At 39.3% G+C, this 24,912-nt stretch overlaps 1 protein-coding gene across 7 annotated transcripts in view; it reads left to right on the forward strand.

Moving 5' to 3' along the window:
• Positions 1-8,781: 8,781 nt before the first annotated feature.
• Positions 8,782-24,912, forward strand: part of LOC131696785 (RAF proto-oncogene serine/threonine-protein kinase-like) — a 29,018-nt gene continuing 12,887 nt past the window's right edge. For 2 of the 7 annotated variants that reach the window (XM_058988470.1, XM_058988471.1), the window contains exons 1-6: positions 8,785-9,308; positions 21,378-21,610; positions 21,809-21,921; positions 22,114-22,216; positions 22,410-22,567; positions 23,929-24,021. In XM_058988470.1, coding sequence (XP_058844453.1) covers positions 21,404-21,610; positions 21,809-21,921; positions 22,114-22,216; positions 22,410-22,567; positions 23,929-24,021 — 674 coding nt within the window. In that variant the 5' untranslated portion in view covers positions 8,785-9,308; positions 21,378-21,403. Of the gene's footprint in view, positions 9,309-18,346; positions 18,522-19,264; positions 19,413-21,377; positions 21,611-21,808; positions 21,922-22,113; positions 22,217-22,409; positions 22,568-23,928; positions 24,022-24,912 lie in introns of those variants that run through there. The other 5 variants (XM_058988466.1, XM_058988467.1, XM_058988472.1 and 2 more) reach the window with 5 other exon arrangements.

The following is a 24,912-nucleotide window of genomic DNA, read 5'->3' on the forward strand; positions in this document are numbered from 1 at the left end:
GACCCCTGCTGGAAAAGGAAGATACTGGAGAGGGCAAGAGATTTCTTGGCAAAAAGTCTGAGCAAGCATGTGGCACGTTTATGCCTTTATGCCTTAAAAAACAGGTGTTTGGGTGCAGCATCTGAACTCAGTTCCACCCTAAACCAAGCAAACAGGCTCATGAAATTACTCCACAAAGGAGGATAGCTTGTACCTGTAAACTGAACTCCAATACGTGATCACAGACTGTTAAAATAAAATCCTTTCAGATTATCTTGGTATTTAATATTTTGCCTTTTTTTTAGCTCTTTAATTTTGTATCTATTAACAACACAATGGTTGTATCTATTACAACACAATGGTTGCCATACCTCTCTCTCCATGAACTCATAAACAGAGTGCAACATCGTTGTGTGATCAATACCTCTTAATACCAGTGTTACCTGTATGAAGATGGAACGTACAATTCTATGAAGTATTTTCTCTACTATCTAGCGGTGCAATAGAAAACAGACTCTCAATTTTAATGGGTAGTACCTGCAAGCAGCCACTTGGAGGAGTTGAATAGCAAGCACACGCTTTTTAATGAATTTCCACAACCTCTCTTCGCAATTCATTATTTAATAGCATAGTACAGTAGTACAATTAAAAGCAAAATATCTCTCTCTTGTTATGAATTATGAATTTTCAATTCCATTAATATTGTATGAAAACATTTTCTCTGTTGAAACAGGTTGAAAAAAAAAATTACCAATAACCTTTTCAAGAAGGGCAGTTCATTATTGACTTTTGTGAGTGGGAGAGAGGGATACTCTGGAATAAAAGGACACTTAAAATGTTGCTATCCATCCAGAACTGGTGATTATTTCACATGGGATGATGCTACTGATATGAAATGACAGCGTGTGAGAAGAGGAGAGCGCTAAGTGTCCTCTTAGCTCTGTAAATTGACTTTGTCTGACTGTAGCCAAACCCCCCCACAAGATAAGCTATATATTGAATCATCTAAAAGGTACTTGCCAGGGTTGCAGATTGCCAAGGAGAATCAGTGTAAAAAGAGCATGTCCGAAACCCCATGTCCTGAAGCTCTGCAATGCGTCAAGTATACCCTTATTATTGGAGTCTGATTTACAGACACATTGGATTTCTGTACCTATATTATGCTTGCATAATATAATGGCCTGGAATGGGTTGATTACAGATCTATGGTTCTATAGACAACATGCTTGGAATACAGTGATAATCATGCACATCATAGCAATGCAAGTAATGCTGCTGTACCAGATAGGAGTGGTATTCATCTCACAGTATGGAGCAGTGCTTTGCCTTGGTCTGTGTAATTTCATTCAGCCATGAAAGAGTTAAAAGCCCTGTGTGCTGTTACTAGGGTCCCACTCTGGAGAGCAGTTTAAGTACTATGACTTGTTTATGTATGAGTCATGTCATTGATTGATCTTCAAGGAACCCCTTTAGTCTCTGCTAACCCTTTTCAACTGTTTGGAGATCAATAAGATTACAACGTGGTTGTTTAAGGTGGTTTGCATTCTGATGTCCAAAGTAACTGCACTGCTACGTAGGCAAGACTGTGTGTGATCACTGTTTGCAGATCTGGAATTGAATGTGGCTGCGCTGTATTTATTACTAAGATTTTTCAGTCAAAGACATGATTTAAAACACCTTCCAATTAAAGCCAGTGTATAATGCATACACAACTAGACTTGGATGATATACTGTACTGAATTGAAATGCAAGTGCATCTTCGATGTGTGTGTTTCCCTCCTTCTCTCCTTGTTGCTTCTGGAGAACTTGTATCCCATGCATAGCAAGAGCAATGAAGAGAGCGTGCATTTATCAGACTGAGAGGCTCAAATATATTCCTTCAGAAATCACACCCTAGCCTGAACACAGCTTGATTTGCAAGTACCAGATTCATTTTATTGCTGGTTTTCAATGACTCAGCCTAAAATAGATTCCGCTAAATGACAAGCTACATTTTGTTTTCTATATATATATATGTATATATATATAATTTTTTCCCCACACAGAATCCAGTTTACAGTTGTGTTACCAGCTGATAAAACGAAAGCTGCTGTACCCCTTTAAGAATGTACAGTAATAGAATGGGAAAAGCCATGGTTGGGGAACACCTTAAATATCCCCTCTGATTCTCTCTTACAGACAGCAGCTCATCATCATCAATCCATAACCATGTGAGCTACTGGCATTGTTTCCTATGAACTTGGAGGATGATGGGTAAGTGAGACTCCCCAACACTTTACAGAGGAGATGACAAACGGAAACCTCTTTTATAGAAAACAGTACTTAACTGGCTCTGGTGTTCAGTCTGTGCAGCGTTCAGCTGTCTTTATTAAGCCAACGCATGCTTGAGGATGCTGCTTTGCTTTTGAGGAATCATTTGCCTGACAAGGAAGCAGAGCGAGTAATGCAAACAGCGGTTCTCCCTCAGCTCAACAATGCCAGAGCCCCCTGCAGTTTGTTATTGTCACCTGTTGTGGGGGGATTTCTTCACTAGTCATGCTTACCTTGGATATTTCAGGTGAGTTGTGAAATAAACCTGAATTGCTTGTGCTACAGTGCACCTATTTAATTAAACCTGTTACACTAATAAGTTGCTTTTGACCGGCTAGCAGCCTAGAAATGATGACACCTGATATCTTAGTACTGGCATTCAGTTAGGGTGTGTGATAGATATCCCTATATTACCTACTTTAACAGTCCTGGAAGATGACACTGGGAGATATATTCCTTTAAGCAATTGTAAACAGCTGTGCGTAGGTGGAGAGAGATTTTTTTCTGAAACAGCAGAATAGGAGAAGGTTCTGGTTATTCTCAAAACGTCCTAGTGGATGAATTAAATGACTGTTTTCTTAAAATTAAATTGAGAGTTTTTTTTTTTTTAATTTACAGAAGAGGACTGCTTTGTACAAGTAGGAGCTTTCTAGTGATGGGAGGAGTCTTGTTTGCTTTGTTTATTGTCTATGGTGTGCATGCACAGGATAATATGCCCACCTGCCTGCCTCTGAACCTGTTTCCGTCTCTAACCCCAGAGACGTGTCATTTAAATTAGTGATCACCAACCCCCTTTCCCTTGGGACAGCATGTGATGTCAAAGGCTTGTTTGATAAGCCTGTAAAGAACAGATGGCATTTATATAAAAAAATAAAAGCAGACAAAATGAAAACCCTCACTTTGATAGTGTATGCTCTGAACTGCAGTTCAAGTTTTTGAGCTGCATGTGTGTTACTACTGTCTCTGACTACCGTTACTACTGTCTCGAGCACCTGTTTGTCGCCGTCCTTCTGTTTCTGTCTTCATAGACCATGCAGTGACATATCATGAGTCTCTGTAGGGTTATAAGGCCTGTGATTACCACATGTATCTTCAGCAAAATCTAAAGCTGCTTCTCCATGTGTACTTGCTGAACTGAAGCTAAAGTTCTCAAGGATTGCAAGCCACCTATATTAAACTCTTCAGTGAGCTGGATTTCCACCTGGTGTTGTATAAATTTGGGGTTCTTTCCACACCAGGTGCCAAAACGATGCAATCGGATGAAGTTTGTGCAGGAAGACGCTGTAGAATTAAAAAAAGGCCCTGCTGAGCTACAGATTGAGAGTGATTGGATACAACACTGATGTTAGTTGGATAGTGAACAGATTCTATTATTTATAAACAGAATAATAATAAAAAATAACTCTGAGACACTGCAGAGAGAGAGAGTGTGAGAGGAACGGAATACCTTTTTAAAACATATGTTCGATATTAAACCATTGAAGAGGCATGGTTGGACAATTAATCAGATACTGTTGTATTTTGTATCCTAGGAAATAAAACTAGACACACTGTGAGGCTGTGTTATGCAAAAGTTACATGTAAGTAATTACAGTTTGCAAAGCACACAGCATGCTATGTAAATGTTACATGCCACGTGATTGTGCAGTACAGTTTACAAAGCACAGAGCAGTTAGGTGTTAATTAGCTGGACATAAGTTATGAGGAAGCACTTATTATTATTATTATTATTTGTTTATTTAGCAGACGCCTTTATTCAAGGCGACTTACAGAGACTAGGATGTGTGAACTATGTATCAGCTGCAGAGTCACTTACAACTACGTCTCACCCGAAAGACGAAGCACAAGGAGGTTAAGTGACTTCCTCAGGATCACACAATGAGTCAGTCCCTGAGGTGGGATTTGAACCAGGGACCTCCTAGTTACAAGCCCATTTCTTTAACCACTAGACCACAGCCACAGCAGCAGCTACTGACATGTGTGGGTTTGTTTTGCTACTTACAAGTAGGTGGGTTTGAAAAGAGCTTTCCAATATGTCTGTGGGGCTTGCTTTGCTGATTTAATTGTGGTTAATTACTGTGGTGAGGCTTCCAAAAGGTAATCATAACAAGTGACATCATAAGGAGAGGAACACCTTTTATCTGTTTGAATAAACTGAATCTTCACGATCTGAAGTGTTACATTATGTCCTGTAAGTGGCGCCCTTTTTCATTCCAGTGAGCAAAACATATCTGTGTCAGCGTGCACTCTGTGTAAAAAGCACAGCAGCAGCTATAGACATGTGTGGGTTTGTTTTGCTGGGTTTCAGTTGAATGCTTGAACAGAGTCTGCACTGTACAGCCAACAGTGCTAAACACTTACACTGAATAGAGTTACCTAATACTTTAATCAACAACTCCTTATCTCTTCAGCATCTAGTAATACACAGGTGTGCTAAATGAAAAGAGCCTGATGTTTAGCTTGATCAGGGCATTTGGGGGGTGGGGGGTGAACACCCAGTCAAAGGCTGTGACACCTGGAAAGCTTTTTGGATTAGCTGGCCGATTTTAAATTGTTGTTACATGGTCTATTAAATAATATAAAAAATAAATAAATAAATAAAAAATAAATGATGAAAGACTTCACACATTTCCTGTTGTTCCATATTCCCAGCGCTTTACCCTGTGTTAACTATTATTCTCTACACTTTAAGGGGTGAGTTTGAAGTATTATACAGTACGGTGTCAGCATACAGGTACTGCAGTGAACAATAGGTGATCGCAGCCTTCAAAAGCTGCATGTAAGGGTTGCCCTTGTTTAGGCATTGCAGTTTTTATGACTTTGTATATTCATTTGCAACAGATCACACAGACACAGCCTTACTAGCCAAACATATGTTACATGGTTTAAAGGTAGTTAAAAAGAGATACACTTGTGACAGCCTAACACTTGAGAGAGGGTGTAAAATGTTTTCACAGTGGTAAAAAGTAACAGGGCTAGTCATCTAGGTGTGGTCCACAGTTTCTATAATTAGAGTGTTTAACTCAGTGGCTGGAAATTGTTGCGTCATGCCTTTACTAATCAGCATCTGCAAAATTCTCCAGAACTTAAGAAAGCGTAGGCACTTGCTTAATGAAACAGTTGATGAATATTGACAAATGCAATCAATATGTGTTTTTACTAACGTTGAAATTATATTGAAAACAATTTACCTTCAAGCTGAAATGTCATAAAATGACCCTGAACTAACACCTTTCCTGTTTAATTCATACTGAGTTTATATGTGTATAACATCATTCCATGACACATTGCACATTCATATTGGTGACTTTTGAAATATGTGTTTATTCACAATGAACTGAAGCCAAACTGTGTATGTCTCCTCTTCTCAAGTTAGTTTCAGCTTTAGACACACAAGCTTCCTTGTGCTTCATCTTAAGAAGGTTATACATGGGATCTGCGAGTTCTGTTGAAACAGATGACAGAAGTACTGCTAGTACGGCACCTGGAAAGGCAAAGACATGCCAATGGTTGTCTGAACATGAAGACCGAACTGCCCCTCTCACCCTCGGGATATCTGCCGCAGGGGCTTTGGTTTCCTGAGCACCAAAATCCTTCAGTAAAATACAGGACCTTTATTTTTGAATGCCTGTACCTTTAAATAGCCTGATGACCCAGCTTAAAGTGGAACCGTGAGATAAAGTGCATTGCAAGGGGCTCTGCTGCAGTGTGCTGCTGAGTGTGGTGCAGTTGCTAGTCACTGAGCACTGCTCATGCTCTCTAATTGCAGTGCAGTGGTGGATGGGCTGTTTATAATGACAGCGTTCAATTTCATCTCCACAAGCTTTCTTGTGGTTCCTTGTTGCCCTGAAACGAACCAGAGTCTGTTTGTCATCTAGTGAAATTAGAAATGATAGTGTTGAAGTCTTGGAGCCTGAACAGCAATTTTTAAATGAGGGGAATATAATCATCTGCCGTTGCATTATTGAAGAGGAAATCCCCTGGGTGTTTGTTGGGAATTAATATAGATGAAATTGAATTGTATGAATGGACAGCATGTAACGCCCATCTGTGTTAAAAGCAACACATAGTGCTGTAAGCGTGCTTTCTTTACCCATTAGTTACATGTTTAATGGATGTTTGTTGAAAGGTTACATAAAGTATAGTATATCTATATATGTTGTTAACACTTTTTTTCAACAGTATCAATAATAATAGGTAGACCGATTGCAACAGATATATGATAGGCATATTTTACTTCAAACCACATATGAAATAAATCACCTGATTCACAGTCTCATTACAGTATATCTGAATGTACAATTTAAGTATAACATAGCAAGAAAAAAGTACAGTAAACTGATCATGTTGTCTATGATATGAGGGTAAAATTAACTATGCACATCTCCATGTCAAATTCTACTTGAAACTAAGTCATTGTAAACATTCTGTATGGTAAATTTGTGCAGATAAAAACATATTCACAGTATTTCTAAAATGACGATGAATGAAACGATAAATTCAGTTCTTTCAGCAATGCTTTTTTTTTGTATTCCATTATTTTAAAAAAAGTAATTATATATGAACACAAGATCATAACAGTATAATATTACATTTTTATTTTAATTACTCATGTAGTTACATTGAGATAAAAAAATATTACATTATATTCTGTATCTATTATAAATATAAACTGCTTTTATTGATAAGGCAAACCACGAATACCGTTGCTAGTTGACTCATCTCGATTTGCCATAAATTAATCATGATGATAGTTCTGCTCAATCTTAAAATGACTAAGCAAAGTATTTGTTTGCTGCTTATCATTTTAATTTAAAAGAAGAAGAATTTGAATCAGCCTGAAAGTTTCAGATGTATTATGTCTGGGTGATTAGGTGAAGTGTGTGTGGAGGTGGGGGGGGGGGGGGGGGGGGGGGGGGGGGGGACAATTAGGATTGCAATGTGTTCAAGTCGTGGAAGCATGTAACTCAATACATTGCCTAGTGTTCTGCATCAGGGCACAATGCCCAGCACTCTGTGCCAGCACCCTTTTAGTCCAGCAGCGCAGCGCCTTTCAACTTCCAGCCCTCTGGTCAAGTCAGACCCTTCAGACAGCTGGCAGCAGTGTCTGCCTGTCAACAACAGTCAGCACCCATATCAGCACCACTTGCGATTCTGCTGATCTAATGTACATCTGCTAAAAGTGTGAAGATATGCAGGTATCTTAAGAGAAGCCTAAACAATATGTAAGCAGTGGCAGCTGGTGGGCAAAAAATTAAATAAAATAAACAGTGTGGAGGCACAAAATATGGTTGTGGTCCCCTTAAGCCCCCAGCAGAAAAAAAAATCTTCTTAACGTCATATCTACTTAACGTTTTACTGCTGTTAAACGCATAGAGCGTCAATAGTGTAGCTGAGGACACTATTACAGTTACCTTTTAAAGGGAGCCTCATTAAAGTGTCTTATCTTGAGGATTGACTTTATTCCCATGAACTGCATACAGTACAAACAATATATAGCTTGACTTGTAATGAACCGGCGATGCCTTTGTTTGGTATAAATGAACTGTAAAACTCTTTATTTCAGACTTGGCCACTGTCCGTCCACGGGCCAAAGCTGCTGCTGTAGAATCGGATTTGTAGTCTGTTCAGGGCTTTGCACGTGCGTGCTGCTTCACAGGCTCTGTCCCCCTTTCAGGATGAGTCACATCTGCAACACCCGTGCTTCTCTTAAGATTACCAAACCACCTTTATTATGGTGCAGGCTTACATCAGTATGAGCAACGTTTGATTGTTTCTAAGCACCACCCCGAAGACGTTGAGCAATCTTTTTACACATTTACGTGATTTGCATGAGCTAATTCTATTGATCCCGCGGTCAACATTTCTGCTTCGGTACGAGTGAAAACAATTAAAAGTGAGGTAAATTTGGCCGAACAATAACAACACCACCATGGCAAATAATTACATGAACTACTGTTACACTAGCTGCTGCAATTGTAAATACCAGTACATAAAAGGGCTTAATCTGAGGATCATTTAATCAAAACGAGAAAATTGCAGACATCCTAAGAATAAAGCTCGAACGATTTACAGATGTATTTATTATTACCATATAAGTAGAAATATGCGTGTGTATCACATTTAGAAAAATATGATAGCCGATGCGTGTGAGGAACTACCGTCACATGTATATAAAGCAATGTTATTACTTATCCAATAACTAAAGAAAATATTCCTAATAACTGACAGCAATGAAATACAATATACCAACATATGAAGACGAAGCACTTGCAGTTTTTTTCTTGTGGACGTCTTGCACCTCTCAGCTATTTCCAACATTGCAAGAATTGCATTGTTCATCTATTTCTATTACTGCAGTGTCCAGAGTTCTAAGGTAAGGTAAACAAGAGAGATTGCAGTCGATAGCTTGCCAAATTGTGTGCCCTCTTGTAACGTGCTGTACATGGCTGCAATTCTTGGTCCTAAAAAGTCAGGGATCCAATTTCACTGGCGTCAAGCAGGCGCACTAGGCTAACACACACAACCCCCGCCTAACCTTCTAAAAAGCGACCTGAAATGTGTAAATCGTGCAATCTTGGTTAAAACATTGAAAGACTGGATGCGACTCGAAATACAAGGATACAAATTGCTTAGACTCTGTTCAACACATTGAAACACTGAAATCTACACACCACGTAATTTGTTTTAGCTCCTGTTACCCATGTGACACACGCTCAAACCGTGTATGAGGGCTCTTTAATTCCAATCTAAAAAAGTAGCGCATTGCAAAAGAAGCCAGGTTACAAGGAAGACAGATCAAGTCCGAAAAGAAGAATTAAGTACATTAAAAAAAGGTGATGCATTTGTGTTTTCTTTTCTCAACTCCCACGCGATCTACTTTATCTGGAGCTCTGATAAAAACAGTTCAATACACAGACGCTTTCTCTGTCTTTCTGAAAATATGATGACGATGATGTCACCGAGTCCTTACTTTTCCTTCTAGTTATGGCGGAGCTGAACTTTTCAGAGTTTCTTTGGTAAGTTTTTCCTTGCAGTGCCATTCAACAGTGTTCATTTATTTTGTTTGACTTTTTTAATTTTAATCGACAAAGTCGCTCTTGAGCTGGGGGATCGTGGACATATAAATGTCATAGACTTTTAGTTAGTAGATTTAAAAAAAAAAAAAAAAAAGTACTGTTGTACATAGTTTTATAATTGTCTTGGCTGTGAGAGTTTGGATCCGATATAAGGGCCTGTAGTGTTAATAAAGGCTGAAGTGCAGAGAAACGGTGTATCGTTTCAAGTTTTTATTTGCGGTTTAATGCAATTGTTTATTTACACAGATAGAAAACAACTTTGTTTCCTTCACTCAACACGTTTACGCGTTATATAAATCGTTTTTTCACAAATCCAAGATTTTGGAATATATTACTGGACCGTGGGTACTGTAAGCTATGCATCGTTGTGGTTGCTGATGTTTTTAACTATACGTAATATTATTACGTGTGTAGCATGGAAAATGATTGTAAAGAAAGTAAAGTCGAGAAAGAGTTGGTTGTTCTGAGTTATCTGACTCGATATTTAGAAAATAAATGTGACCAAATAAAATAAAAAAGTGTTTATATAAATAGAAACTGTATACCGGCGTATGTTGTGAATGTGTTTTTGGAATTACATCTTTAAATTTTGACTGGCTAATCGTGTAAACATGATGGACTGTTTTGAACGTTATATTTTGAACAGCATTTGTTTTTAGATGTTTGTTGTAGGAGTGTTCTTAAAATACAACAGTGGTGAATATCATTAATGTGACTCACTATTATCCCCAGTGTCGGCCAGAATAAACAGACTTGCAGGTATTGGCTCTGTGAGGTTAAAGATGACTAATTGTGTTATTTATTGGGAATTAAATAACCGTTGCTTTTTTAAATGCTACATTTACATTTTTACCTATATTTATAATTAGAACTGCACTATAAACTGAGACACATTTTGGTATCGACATTCGTAATAAGATGATTTTGTTTTGAGGATATCATAGATAATGGTATCCTAGTTTTGCAAACAAGTTCTGTCCTCTAATTGGATTGGCTAATGAAGCCGAGTTTTTCTTTCGATGCATTTGCATGAGTTTGATGACATTTCCCTTTACTTGTTTTGAGATTGTATTCATATGCCCACCTTTTTCATAGTACCTGGAATCCATTGCTTACATTGTCGATAGGGATTTACAGGCTGTGTAAAAGATTGCTTCGCATGAGATTCATTGGTTTATAGTTGATTTTCTCTCTCTTTTAAGACAGCCCAATCTATGCTGTCCTTTTATTATATAAACTTTTATCTTCATTAGGACATGCTTTAGCAGACTGGCCTTACGTATGCACATCTGTCACACCTACATTTTGACTTGTGTGAAGAGAACCGATTATCCAGTCTTGATATACAGTAGATATGACGTTTTTCTGCAGTAAGATAACTCCCTCTGAATGTGGTGTTCACTTGATGTGCTGAACCAGCAGCTTTACAAGCTCAAAAGCACTTTCACCTCATTCAAGACTATGATTTTTATATTTACTGCTGTGACTGTTACTAAAGCATTTGTCAGGAAAATATTTCCTGCATTTACCATTTTTCCCTAACTCAGTACCTGAATGAAGATATTTCATTTTGATTTGGTCCCTGGGGCCCTAAGGGACCCTGTGTTGATGACAGCGGTGCTGAGCAATTCAGATGTCGATAGTTACTGATACCTTTTAGGAAATGCAGAATGTTGCGTTTTACAGTAGTCCGTGTTAACACGTGTATACAAAGAGCTTTGGTTGCTTATACTGGACTAGAAGATGCATGTCATCAATATATTGTAGTGTTACCAATGTACAGTATTAGATGTTCTAGCCTTGTGTCTGTTGCTGTAGCATGTTGCTAGTGTTTTATTGATGTCTGGATCTATATGGTTTCCTGCGTCTATGTACTCGCTGCTTGTTTAACAGTCTCAGCAGAGTTCTTTCTGGACAATGTGGTTTTCTGTACTACCATCCAGAGGTCACAGATCAGTTGTTGTTTGACACCAGCTACCTAGTAAGGCTTCCACAATTGTTTCTGCTAACCGTTTTTGTATTTGTGGCTTTCTCCATTCTGACACTCTGTAGGCAGCACGTTTGTGTACAGCTTATACAGAATACCCACCACCACATTGAGTCACCACATTGAGTCAGGTGCTGGACTATTATTATTATTATTATTATTATTATTATTATTATTATTATTATTAATTAGTTATTTAGCAGATGCTTTTATCCAAAGTGACTTGCAGAGACTATGGGGTGAACTATGCATCAACAACTGCTGCTGCAGAGTCCTTACAATGAGACCTCAGTTTTATGTCTCATCCGAAGGACGGAGCTCAAGGAGATTAAGTGTTTTGCTCAGGGTCACAAACAGTGGTTGAGCCTGGATTTGAACTGGGAACCTCCTGGTATCAAGCCCCTCTCTTTAACCACTGGACCACCAGTACCTTCCTCAGTGCTCCCCTCCCCCCCTCTCTCTCTGTTGGCCACAAAGTAGGAGTAACAGTAAAGCAGGATATTCCCCTAAGCAAGACTGCCTCTTCATTAATGAGGTAACTTTTCAGCCTTTGCTGTTTGTCTACAGGTTGTTTTCCACCACACAAGATAACACGTTCTGCGGAATAGAAAAGAGAATTTTACCGATCACACACAGCCTGACTGAAAGTCACATGGAGGAATATTAACACTATTTCCCACAGAATTCCCACAAGTTCTGATGGGGATCGGAAGACAAGCCTGAACATGTTTACCAATGAAAAGATATTGGACCTAGAGGAGATTATGCAGAACAACATGGCAACAGTAAAGGTTGTTGAAAGTATTTGAACTCCCAATTTTTATTGCTGAAGTCATAAAAACCTCCTCCTACACACACACACACACACACACACACACAACACAGAACACTGTGTTTGGCAAATTACAGGCTGTTGCTTTTTCAAGTATAGTACTTAAAATAATTGTAGGTATTTTTTTAAATGAGTGAAAAGTGAGCCTAAAATAACCTTTCTACCTGTCTTTTTTTAATGGGGTGCTGCATTGTTTAACATCTTGAATGGATGTTGAATACCTAGGTTTGCGTGCAGTGTTCATATATTTTCTGCTTGTAAACAAGGATTTGCTTTTTGGGAGACTGGTGGGGGTGAATCACTCCCATGAAATTGCAAGAGCAACTGCATTGGGACATTCTTGCTCTCTCATGATCCTATTTCCAGTAACGTACAGTACAGTAGGCTTAGCATCAAATTAGTTTGTTTTTTCAGCAAGATAAATATTTATTTCAAGAACTGCTTGTCCAATCTTTTTTGATAATATCAGAATCTGGGACTGTGAAGGCTGCTCGGCTGTCCGTCTGTGTGTCAGTTTTTGCATTTTTGCATGTAGCTAGAGAAGCGATTGTGATGAAGTTTGTTTCAGAAATTCTTTAGCTCAGTATATGCTACTTATTCATAAGGTAAGCCTTGGTCATTTTTACTTTTTTTTATACTGATTGCTCAGCATTTACATTTACAGCCACAGCTGGGAGTGAATGAGAATGACATCCAATACATTTCTACCCATGTAAAATACCACTAAGAATTGCCCATTTGGATAGCCCTGTTCACAACAAAACTGGGTCAGCCTGCTATTCATTGGGAGTCTTATGTCTATCAGTGGAGTTTTTTTTTTTTTTTAATAATTACAATACAAATCTCTGATGCTACAAGTCTTGTTGATAACAGTTTCAGTGTTTGTTTTGCCATTTTGTCTGTTTAATGTACACTGTTTATTAAAAGGTCAAACTGTTTTATTTTTCTCCTGTTCCCAGCAGTCGATGGGAACAAAAAACCCTGTTCTTGTTTGCAATAAATTTGTCTTGCTTACATTTCAGTTCTAGGAATCCCTGCTCTTAAAAATGAACTGTCTTGGTGTGAACCCAGCTTTTGGCGGTTTACATTTCCAAAGCTGCAGTAGTCGTCGTCCCCCCCCCCCCCCCCTTTTTTTTTTTACTTCTCCTTCTAGGTAAACATTTTGGTAAGCAGTAAAAAAACAAACCGAGTGGGGGTTTCCATAGCACCTACATTCTGTAACTTCTGGTAGGCTGCTGGGAAGTTAAGCAAGCTTCTGTATTGTAGTGTGGATACTGGAGATCTACTTTCCATACTTCAACAAAATCTAACGTTTCATAAACACAGTGTCCTATTATAAGAAACACTGTGCTGCTTTGCATCCATGGATCCAGGAAGAGCTGCTAAATTTATAACCAAGCTGTCATAACCCCCTAACTCAAGATTAGTTTTGTAATTCTCATTGCTTGCTCTTTTCTCAGGGATGATAATAAGACTCCCATTGCATAGCATTTTGATCTATTCTGGTTTTTGCTATGAGTTCAATAAGACACACCTGAGCTTGTTACCAATGCACTGGGGCTAATCAAGCTCGTAGTAAAACCTGGATCGGGTGAAACTGGTATGCGATACTAGGAGTCTTATTTCCATCCCTGTTTCCAGTTAGGTGCTTCCAAGGAGTGAGTCTTTGCCATTTGTGAAACAAAAAAAAAGCCTAAGTTTTCACCTTAATAGCTCTCCGACTTGTAGTTCTGACTGTTACCAGATGTTCAGACCATTGGAAATATTAATAAAACTATAACCCCGACACATTCTAAGAATGATGGCATTTAGTATAATGAAAGTATTGCTTACCTCATTTTCGTAGAACGGCTTCTTTAAGAAGTATTTATGTAACGCTTAATGGTTGAATGTTACTATGATGGGTTCAATGATACATCTAAGTACATGACTTCGAAGGTGTTTTGTTTAACTTATGGTTTATTAATCAAGTGTGGCTGGAGCTGCTTATCCCTTTAAATTTCCACCCACAAATAAATACCAGTGATGATAGATAGACATGAGTGTTGGGAATTAAAAGCAGTTTATATGTGAAGTGTTATTAGCAGAGATTTTAGAGGTCGTTATTCTTCTTCTTCTTATTTATTTCTTAGCAGACGCCTTTATCCAGGGCGACTTACAATTGTTAAAAGTTACCGAAGTGAAAGGGCCAGAGTGAGCAGTTGTATGCTGCCATTTGAGAAAGTCTTAAACATGTTTACTTTATGGAAAAACAGACAGGAGGACGTCTGTTTTCACTGTTTTAAAACTTTTACTGGCATTGTGGAGTGTCTCCATACTTGTGATCAACAAGCTTGTGCACGCTGAGTACCCATGGGCTTATACTGCTGCCAGTGGCTATCAACACTAGACTAGTTGACTTGGAAGGCATTTAAAGCAAATAGCACTTACAACCAGTGCTGGAGAAATGATACATAGGCTTGTTTTGCAAAATGTCACTGTTTTCTGCTGATTCTGACTGTTTCAAAGTCTGCAGATTTCACAATAATAAGGTTTACTAAAGATTAAGAGGCTGTTTTTAAAGTGGGTGTTTGGGGGAAGTTAAAAAGTTCCTTATTTGTTGGGAGCTTGCAGTTAAAGAGCAAGTTCGTACGGGTGTGAGAGATCAGAGTTATCAAATGTATTTTCCTGTTCCTCTGATTCACTTTGTATCGTTTTCTATTTCAGTCATCACATCCTGGTGACATTTTAAAACTTGAAGCACCCCTGGGGTCTAAATATACTGTAGCACTGACCACCAGGTACATCAGGTACACAAAAGTGTATCCATGAACCTCTTCCCCAGCAGCACTATGCCTCTTGTGAATGTGTAAGAAATAAACGTGTGAGTTGTACAGAAAAAAGATTTAAAGTGTCTAAATAACAAGAACAATATATTAGTTAAGGTAACCAGGAGCAACCACAACTTTGTAACACAGCTTGGTCAGTGTGCAGATGCAAAAGCATCTGGGTTATAAAAGTTGAGAGTTAGGAAGCCTGCAACAATAACAGAAACATAACAGGAATGGAAGTAAGACTCTGATTGTACAGCAGTTTCACCCATTCCAGGTTTTACTACGAGCTTGATTAGTCACAGTGTATAGCTAACAAGCTCAGGGGTGTCTTAATAAACTCATAGTAAAACCAGAAGTGGATCAGACTGCAATACAATGGGAGTCCTATTTCCATCTCTGAATAGACACATCTAAAGACAAATGGGTAGGTAATAGAAAGTAACTATGTTGTGTGGCTGTATGCTTAAAACCCATTTTACCTAACCTGGCCCCTATGTAAAAATTGCAAGGTTTGTGTTAGTATTCCCTAAATTACAGCTGTAGGCCAGATGAATGGTGTGGCGGTCAAGATGGTCTCATTTGGCTCAGGATGCTGTAGAATTGCTCCCGGTCTGCAGTTGACTCCACCTTGAGGCCAGTCTAAAACGAGCATTCTGAAAAAGACTGACCACCTGTCTGAGAAATAGAGCAATCCAATGTGGTTCCAAAAAATGGGCACCAGAGTTGGCAGCAGTGACCCACAGACCAGGTTGTAAGAGGATGTGTGAAAGTGTCTCAGAGATTCGGCAGCATTGTTATACTATCCAGTCATAATCTACTGTGCTTTTGTTCCAATGCAACAGCAGTTTCTGAAAGGAAAGTAGCTATGCAACAATACCAGTAAGAAACAACTTGTGCGTATGCAGGAGGGTTTTCTAGAAGAGAATTGTTTGGGTTATATAAAAAGGGTGCACTTTCTGCACAGTGAACATTTTTGGGGGTGAATCTAACCCCTTTTTAAAGGTTCCTTTTGAAAATGCCACTTCCTAGTTCTCATGCACTTCAGCTTATAAAATGCTATTCAGGACTGCCAAGGTGAGACTGGATCTCTCCAAACTTCACTCACCAGCTGAGCAGGTTTCTTGGGTAGGTAGCTGGCTGGAATGTTACTACACAGCAGAAAGGTTTTCTTCTTTACTCTGGTAAGTTAATCATAGTTTGGAATGCATGTACAGTAAGAGAGAGAGAGTTATAAGGCTGTTTTAAGGCATAGGCGAGACTTCATATGTGCATCCTGAAGAGGCTATATTTGATACATAAACTTTCTGAAGAGTGCATTAATACTATAGTTTGTAATGCTATGTATAGTAATGGAATGGTGTAGGATGCTGTAGAGGGATGGAGGCTGAATGCAATGATTTTAGAAGTTAGCTATCATTTAGCACAAGCAATCTAAATTTATAAACCAGCAATTCTATCTGTAATAAAAACAAAACCAGGAAGTCTAGATTTAATTAGATCAGTACTTGATAATAAATGTACACAATCTTTTCGATGAGTCTTGTCAGTGTCTTCTGTGTTGTACAATACTGATCTTGCATTCTTCTTTACATTGTTTTTGATATGTGAAGTGCAGTAAAAGTCTTAATTATAATAATGACCACATTCTTATTTCAGCATTGTTTCCGGGAGTGGTTGGCAAACAGCAGTGCCAAGTTGGGGTTAAGCTTTTCAGGTCCCTTGTTTTGAAGTTGATATCGGCTGTACCGCAGCACACAATGAAGGGATATGTAAATACCGAAAATGCATCTTGGCAACTCAATAATTTCAGGAAATTGTGACCCTGGTGAGATAAAAAGATTAGCCATAAGAAGGCTGATATTATCTGCAAGCCTCAGACAGTGAAGCCTAAAATTATGGATAAAAAGGGAAACCATTTGTAGTACAGGCTAAAAAGAAAAAAAAAAAAAAAAAAAAATGTTTGAAAAACCCCTCCCACTGTTGGAATGCATGTTTAATTAGCATTGCTAGCTATATTATTTTCTGACTTTTTCTCTTGCTTTGCACACCACACAATGAGAAATGTCCTCTTGGCAGAGTTAACACCAATACAGTGTCGAAACATGTTGTGAACCCACGAAACAAGGTTCAGCAGCTGCTTGTTGTCCTAGGCTGTCACATCCTTCAAAATGTTTTCAAATGGGCCAGCAATGGGAGGCAGTTACTGTAGCACACTGGTGTTGCCTAGCAACAAAGGCCTTTAAGACATAATATAAACCATCTAGAATTCCCCTTCCAGGACCACTGGCCTGAGTGGTTTGTGGGCTCATTTGCAGATTGTTCAACCATAACTGCACACACAGATATTATTTGCCAGCCTTAAGCCAAGCATCTATCATTTTTTATTTATTTATTTTTTGTTCTGTTCTAATCAATACAGAAAACCAAATTGGTTTGTGGATTGGCATTTTGTACTGAACTTGGAACAGCTCAAGCGACTCTGTCCTGCAGATGTGCCTTAAGCCTTTCAACCTTTCAGACTCTCATGTCTGTGCTCTCCACGTTCACGACTGGCTACAATGTTGCTCAGTGCCAGTTGTATTCAGATTGTGTGCTGGGGTGCTTGCTAGAAAGGAGACCACCAAATCCATCTTCTGGTGATTTTCCATTTTCCTGGGCTTTGGGTTTTCTCAACCAAAAAAACAATTCCAGATGAGAGAATTAAATTCAGGCAACAGGGCGTGGCCCTGAGTGAAGAAGGGATTGTGGTCAGTGAAGAGGATTAGAGAGATATTAGCAGTGGGAAAGAGACATAATCCATAGAGTTGGGATCTGGAACAACTCCACTTTCCCAGGAGATTTCAAATATTCCCAAGCTTTAAATGATTGAAGTACAGCAGAGTTTTACAGGGGAGCAGGTCATTTCTGTTCTCAGTTTCTCTCCAGTCATGAAGACCCTGCACCTTAGTGATGTTTGGCAGTGCTATTTTTTTATTATAGTAGAGGGTTCTCTGAAAATGGCATGACATTAAATCACAACTTTGAAGTTGTGTCCACAGCTGTCTTCGCACACAGACACAATACAAATAAAAAGCCTATTGAGAGCGCAGCCCCTCTGAATCTTAAACTAGACCCTATGCGAGTCTGAATGAAGAGAGTGATGTTTTCAACTGTTGTCTTCAGATTTTGGTTTGACAGTAAATTATATATGATCCGTCTCGGCCTCGTACAGTTGGCACATTCCATCGTTGTTTTCAATAACCCTCAGCAGTCACACAGATGGCTTTTATTAGAAAGAAAATATCAGCAATAGTTTGAGAGTATAAAAACCGTTCCTGTTTTCCATTAGTGTTCATTCAAAACTTCTCGTCTGTCGGTGCAAGGATGAGAACAGAATGCCTTCTCATATGATTGCAAGCCTATTCACTGGATAGATTAAGAGTGCACATCTCGTTTCTGGCTGGAAACTGCTGTATTAACAGATACATCGGTTTACAGCAGCTGGAGATCAGTGAATCTCTGGAGGAACTGTTATTTTAAAGGTATGTAATGTCTCAATGATTCTGGCACAGCTGTGTAGAAATTAAATTCTTCGGCATTTTAACTGGTAGATAAACGCAGTTTAAGATTCAGGTTTGGATCCCGTTCTGACAGGTAAAATAAAACACTTCTTGACGTGAGTATTTTGAATATTCTGTTGTTCAGTTGAATCCTGCTTCTCTGATGCAAAAGCCAGTTTTCTGTTTCACGCACCAAGAGCTCAAGCACCAGTTTGCTAAAGAATTGTATTTGAGTTAAACAGAAAGTTTTCTGACATGTTCTGCAAGCCACCATTCATACGTAGCTATGCAAAGTCGGTGTTACCTTTAAGTGTGTATCAAGGCATGCTATTGAAATGACAACATTCGTCTATAGCCTATATATTTATATTGGGCATTTATTGATTTGAAGCAATTGTACTCAAAAACAGAAGTTGTATGTATGTATGTATGTATTGCATTATATCCTCACAGATCAGTACCTTTTTGAATGATTTGATTTGTTTGGAAGAAATGGTAATGAAGTGTGAAAATGTGAAGTCCATCACGAATGTGAAGAAACATGAGAGATTGCAGTATGGTGCTCTACTCTACAGTCAGCTGCCCCCCACTGATTCGCTGTCAATTGCAGCCCTGTTAACATTTATGCTGTATGACTACTATGCTAGCTTGAAAAGCTTCTCCAGGGCTTTCTTGACTCTGTTTCGTGTTTCCACGCTTGTTTTAGGCAGTGCACCAACATAAACATTGGAGGGGCGGAAAATGTAGCAAATGATCAAGATGCTCGTGGCTGGATGCTTCTTCTGTCGAAGCCGTGGCCTGGCTCCGGCCTGTCAGTGGCATGTCTCTCGTGTCGTGTGTGGAGAGGTGCTGGCGAGCTGGGGTTCATTAAAGGTTGATCCCCCAGTTAATAAAGATCGGGACTCTGTGTGTGTGTGTGGGGAGGGGGGGATTCTTTGGCACACAGCCAGAGACCACACTGCTAGACGAAGGGCACTCTAGACAAAGCGTCATCTGTTGCATTGAGTGCTCTGCAGCTCTGGTTTCAGAGAAAATTGTGAATTCTTTAAGCTTAAGTGAGGCAGGAATCGTTTCTGGCTTTTGTATGATCACTTCTGTGTGTATTTCTGTGCCCCGTATACTAGAGTTTGCTTTATGAGATCATCCCGGAGGGGGAAAACCTGCAGTTTAGCTGTAGTAAAATCAAGATCAGTCTAGGTCATCTCTTGAATCTCTGCCATTGCTGTTTAGTTGTTTTTTGTATTTGTTTTACATAAGCTGCAGATTTTATTGACTTATTTAAAAAGGTTTTTTCTTGGAACCAAACTGTTACTGTGGACACAAATTTGATACACGTTTTAATGACTAGCTTAATAAGAAACAGTGTCCACTTGAGAAAGCCATAGCTCTCCAATACAGCAGAGCCAATGAGCTGGTCCCAAGCTCCGTCCAACTGGAATGATTGGGGTGGGTTCTGGAGGCTGGCAGTCAAACTTCACAAACATGGCTGGTTTCATGAGACTGATCAGCGCTATTTCGGACCACCGTCCCTGGGGGGTTTTCATTGGTGTCCTGGGCTCTCATCCTGGGTGTCTGATTCAAGTCTGAGTGCCTTCAATGTGCTGTACAATGAGCAGCTTCATCCTGCCCTTTCTTCTCTGAGTGCTGTGGGACTGCTTAATATTCTCTAAACAGATTGCATGTGTATTAGAACCGTGTTTCTGTCTGCGAAAGCAAGTACCAGCGAATGAAAGACGACGTGGAAGTAGGGCCTACTAAAATGTGAGCCATTGTATGGTATGTTTTTCACTAACCTCTTCTTTGCTGGGATATGCTGACAAAAGCATCATGCCAGTATAGATGGCTTGCCTGAACGCAGCTGTAATAACATGGTGTGTATATATATATATAATATATATATATATATATATATATATATATATATATATATATATATATATATATATACAGTACTAATTTGGGCTCTGTGCCAGTTTGCAGCTCACATAAACTAAAAGCTCCATTTATAGCAGTTGAAACAGATACTGTAATGTTGCCTAAAGACTTTCATAGTTGACAGGATTTAAATATAAACATTGTCTCCTTAATAGTACGAAGTTCATCATTTAAATACATATAAAACATAGAACTATAATAACCATCTACCTACAGTACTATTCCAGTCATGCTAGTTAACATTACACAGTTTCTGAGGTTGCAGTAAGACGAGATGTAGGTATAAAGTTGCACTTATCTTTGGACTGATATGAGAGCACCAAACTGTGTTCATGTACAGTACTGTGACGTTGCCACCTTACTTGCTTGCCTTCCTGTCTTTCCTTACTGGTGTTGTCCTCCTAAAATGTACTTCTTCATGTACAGAGTGAGGCGTTGAAGGGGCAGGGGCATGGCACCCTTGGTGTAAGAGGCTGAGCTTTGTCTACTCCTCACACCACTGAAAGGTGAAAAGTAGCAACACACTGAAGGGTACAGAGACTCTTTGAACCCAAGCACACAGTACGGAATTGGCAGCATTATTTAAACAGTCTGTTATCAAGTCCTGTGTTACAACATGAACCAGAAGCTGGGTGGATTTAAATCAAGAGCAGGGACTCTGAAGGGAACCCCTTTCAAAATAAACTTCATAAGGAACATTGTTGTGTGTGTGTACTGTTTACAGGATTACAGAGATCTTGCCTTTTCTGCAGGCTTTGTGCTTGTCATTACTCCATCGTTTTTATCCATGGCAAGTTAAGATGAGATACATTCTTTTCAGCCTACCTGGGAAGCAACTGAACCAATTTCCACTGACTTTTTTTTTTATGTTTTACTTTCTTTTTTTTTTTTTTTTTCCCAAAGATTTAGAAAGTCCTCATATATTGTGAATGGAGCACTTTCATGAAGCGTGGAAGACCCTTAGCAATGGGTTTGGGCTCAAGGATTCCGTGTTCGAAGATTCTCCTTGCATGTCTCCCACCATCGCCCAGGGGTTTCCCTACCAGCGGCGCTCTTCAGATGAAAGCAGAATCACAGACTCAAGCAAGACCAGCTGCACTATCCGGGTGTACCTGCCCAACAAGCAGCGCACAGTGGTATGTATTGTTAGCGCCACAGGAAGGAAACTTTTGTAAAGGTTAAATTCAGCTTGAAATGGAATTCAGAAACTTTAGGCGTGGTAATTTGATTCACATTTTTGGATGGGATGGTGGTGGGGGGAGGTTAATGGACAAGTGAAAATAACGTTCAACTAAAAATTTTGTTGTTGGCGTGTTTCTCTTCTCCCACTGCAGGTGAACGTGCGGCCTGGCATGACCCTCCATGACTGCCTCATCAAGGCCCTCAAAGTGAGGGGGTTGCAGCCACAGTGCTGTGCTGTGTTCAGACTGCACCATGGGCAGAGAAGGTGATTCTTAAAAATGATCTCCGCTGGTATAGCACCTGATGTGCTTAGCTGTAGGAGAGCCATTGAGAGCCTTCTCAGATCTCCTTACAATACCTCCAGTTGGGATAATCTACAAGGTGTTTTTCAGACCTGTTAGCCTGGACAGACTGAAACTTTAAATTCTGTTACTGACTTTTTTCTTTCCCGATACAGTCGTAATTCCCGTATGGATTGGAATACAGACGCTACCTCATTGATCGGTGAGGAATTACTAGTTGAAGTTCTAGACCATGTTCCCTTGACAACGCATAATTTTGTAAGTTTTTTTAAATTATTATTTCTTAGTTATTATTTTTTTTATAACACAATTACTTGTGAAACAAATTTTATTTTTCCCAGGCATTGGACAAACCCCGTACATCCAAAACAACAAAAACAGATGTATATGCCAAGAGAGAATTTTTGAACTTGCTACGTGAAAGTAATACATTTTCTGTTTTTGCCTTCAGGTTCGGAAAACATTTCTCAAGTTGGCTTTTTGTGATATTTGCCAGAAGTTCCTGTTAAATGGTTTCCGGTGTCAGACCTGCGGATACAAATTCCATGAGCACTGCAGCACTAAAGTACCGACTATGTGTGTAGACTGGAGCAACATCAGACAACTGCTGTGAGTGTCCTGTCACGCAAAATATTGTGCTAAACTACACTATCTAAACGAATCGTTATATATTTGCAATTTTGAAATCAGTTGGAGCTCAAAGGCCAGCCAATGTGGGATCCAGGCTTGCATTACCCCTCGTGCACTATCAACAGGGCCCTTGCTAGGTCAACCAAATGCTTCAAGCATTACTGAAGACAACTAGGTAGAATATACATAGCAATTAGTATGACATGATTCTGTGATCTAAACTAATATGGTATTGCAATCTGCTTTCTACTTCCTCATGTCTGTTTTATTACTGTAGAAAAAAAACTGTCTGGCTGTATCTTTATACGTTGAGGTTTACTAGTACCACCCAGCATAGGCACTGTGGATCAAACAGACCGCAAAGGAGAAAGCTACAGAAAGCCTGGAGTTTATTATGGAAAAGAATGAATTCATTTCTTCACCATTAAAGAAGTGCTAACGAAGGCTTTGCCGTACGCTTTCTTACCTCTTTTAGTTGTTTTTTTGTATTGTATAATTGAATTTGAAACATGCAGATCTTTTAAAGACCTCACATTAGAAGTTACCTTTGCTGCAGCTGTGGATCAGTTTCACTCCTGTGGTCTAGCTGCTATTGGGTTAAGTGAACCACCTACAGATGATCTTCAAAACGAGAAAATGGGGAGCAGTGACAGAATGAATTTTAAATCCTTAGTTGGCACACCTTTTAAATCGGTACATTATACTGACTGTAACCCTAAGAATGACAGCTCACTACTACCAGCTTACCCATTGCATAATGGTTGCTATGTATGGAAACTATGCAAGCTGTTGTATCTGTGGTTTATAGAACCTTGCCGTATATATTACAGTATTTAGAATCACCAGCACGTTTTGATATCTCTCACGATCTCTGTGTCCACAATTTAAATTGTGGCCGTGTGTGTGTGTGTGTGTGTGTGTGTGTGTGTGTGTCTAGTCTCTGTGGGGGATACAAAAAAAAAGTATGTATCTCTGTTCTGCAGACAGTGATGGAGTTCAAAAGAAGTTTGCATAAAGGACTCCTTGCTTCTATTGATAGCCCTGGTTCTTTGCACATTTTTATCAATGGAAATGAGGAGGCCTCTGCATAGTGCTCCTTTGTGCTCCCTGCCTCCATAGGCAACATTATATTTCTATTAATTCTGATGGAGACTGATTTGATTTCCCCCACACAGACCAATTGCTGAACTTTATTTCTCCTAAGATCTATTTTTAAGAGTACCTCTGCGCGTTTTAAATTGGAAGCATCCCTTCCCTATACGCAACATGTTTATAAAGCTTTTATCATGAGGTATATGGCCTCAAGTTGTGTGTAGACTCTGATTGGTTCATTTCCTCAGGTTGTGTCCGACACCAGGTGAGAGTGGAGGCCCCTCCCTGCCACCCCTGTCATCACGACGAATGCGAGAGTCTCTCTCCCGATTCCCTGTCAGGTAAACCTTGTCTAATATTGTATTTAGGAAGGTAAACCGGGAACAATTACTCACTGAGACTAAGGTCTCATTTCCAGTGAGGTACCGGGACAAGAGGCTACACGTTACAACAGCTCCAAATATCAGAAAATAAAAAACAAAATGCATTGTGACAAGTCCTTGTTTATTTAACAGTTAGAATTACATTTTAACCTAATATTCAAAAGAAGGATCAGAGCATGAGTGAAGCTGAGCCAGGTTTAGTTCCAGTTCTTGGGACAGAAATTAGTTTAGCTCTTCTTTTTGTCTTGCCGCACTTAATAACCCTCAGCAAGAGAGCTGCCTGAGCTGCAGATAAAATGGTCTTTACTGTAGGGATGTATCCTCTTTGTTATTAATTATTAATGAGTCATTTAGCTGACGCTTTTATCCAAAGCGACTTAGAGACTAGGGGATGAACTATGCATCGCAGCTGCTGCTGCAGAGTCACTTGCAATAGGACCTCGGTTTTGCATCTAATCCAAAGGATTACACTTATGCTCAGATAAATGTGCCAGTTTCTACATAATTTTAGCAGATTGATGTCGTGCATGTATATTTCTAGATTGGCGAGAGATAGCATTTAGTGTTTCCTCTTTCATGTTTAACCACTATGGTTGGCCTGCTTTATCATAGTTACAGTGGCATATGCGACCGCATAAGTAGCTAGTGGCATCGTAATAGGGGAAGGGTGTGACAAACAAAACAAAATTGAAAAATACTGTCCAGGGCAGTTTGCAGCACTAACAAAAGCTTTTGAGAACTGGGCACTTATTACTTAGTACAGAATGTGGTATTTTGTCTAAACAAATTCAAAGCTTTGACCATAGCTGCATGGGCAGCAATGTGGAGTAGTGGTTGGGGCTCTGGACT

The sequence above is a fragment of the Acipenser ruthenus genome, chromosome 16, assembly GCF_902713425.1.
Source record: "Acipenser ruthenus chromosome 16, fAciRut3.2 maternal haplotype, whole genome shotgun sequence".
Classification (NCBI taxonomy): Eukaryota; Metazoa; Chordata; class Actinopteri; order Acipenseriformes; family Acipenseridae; genus Acipenser; species Acipenser ruthenus.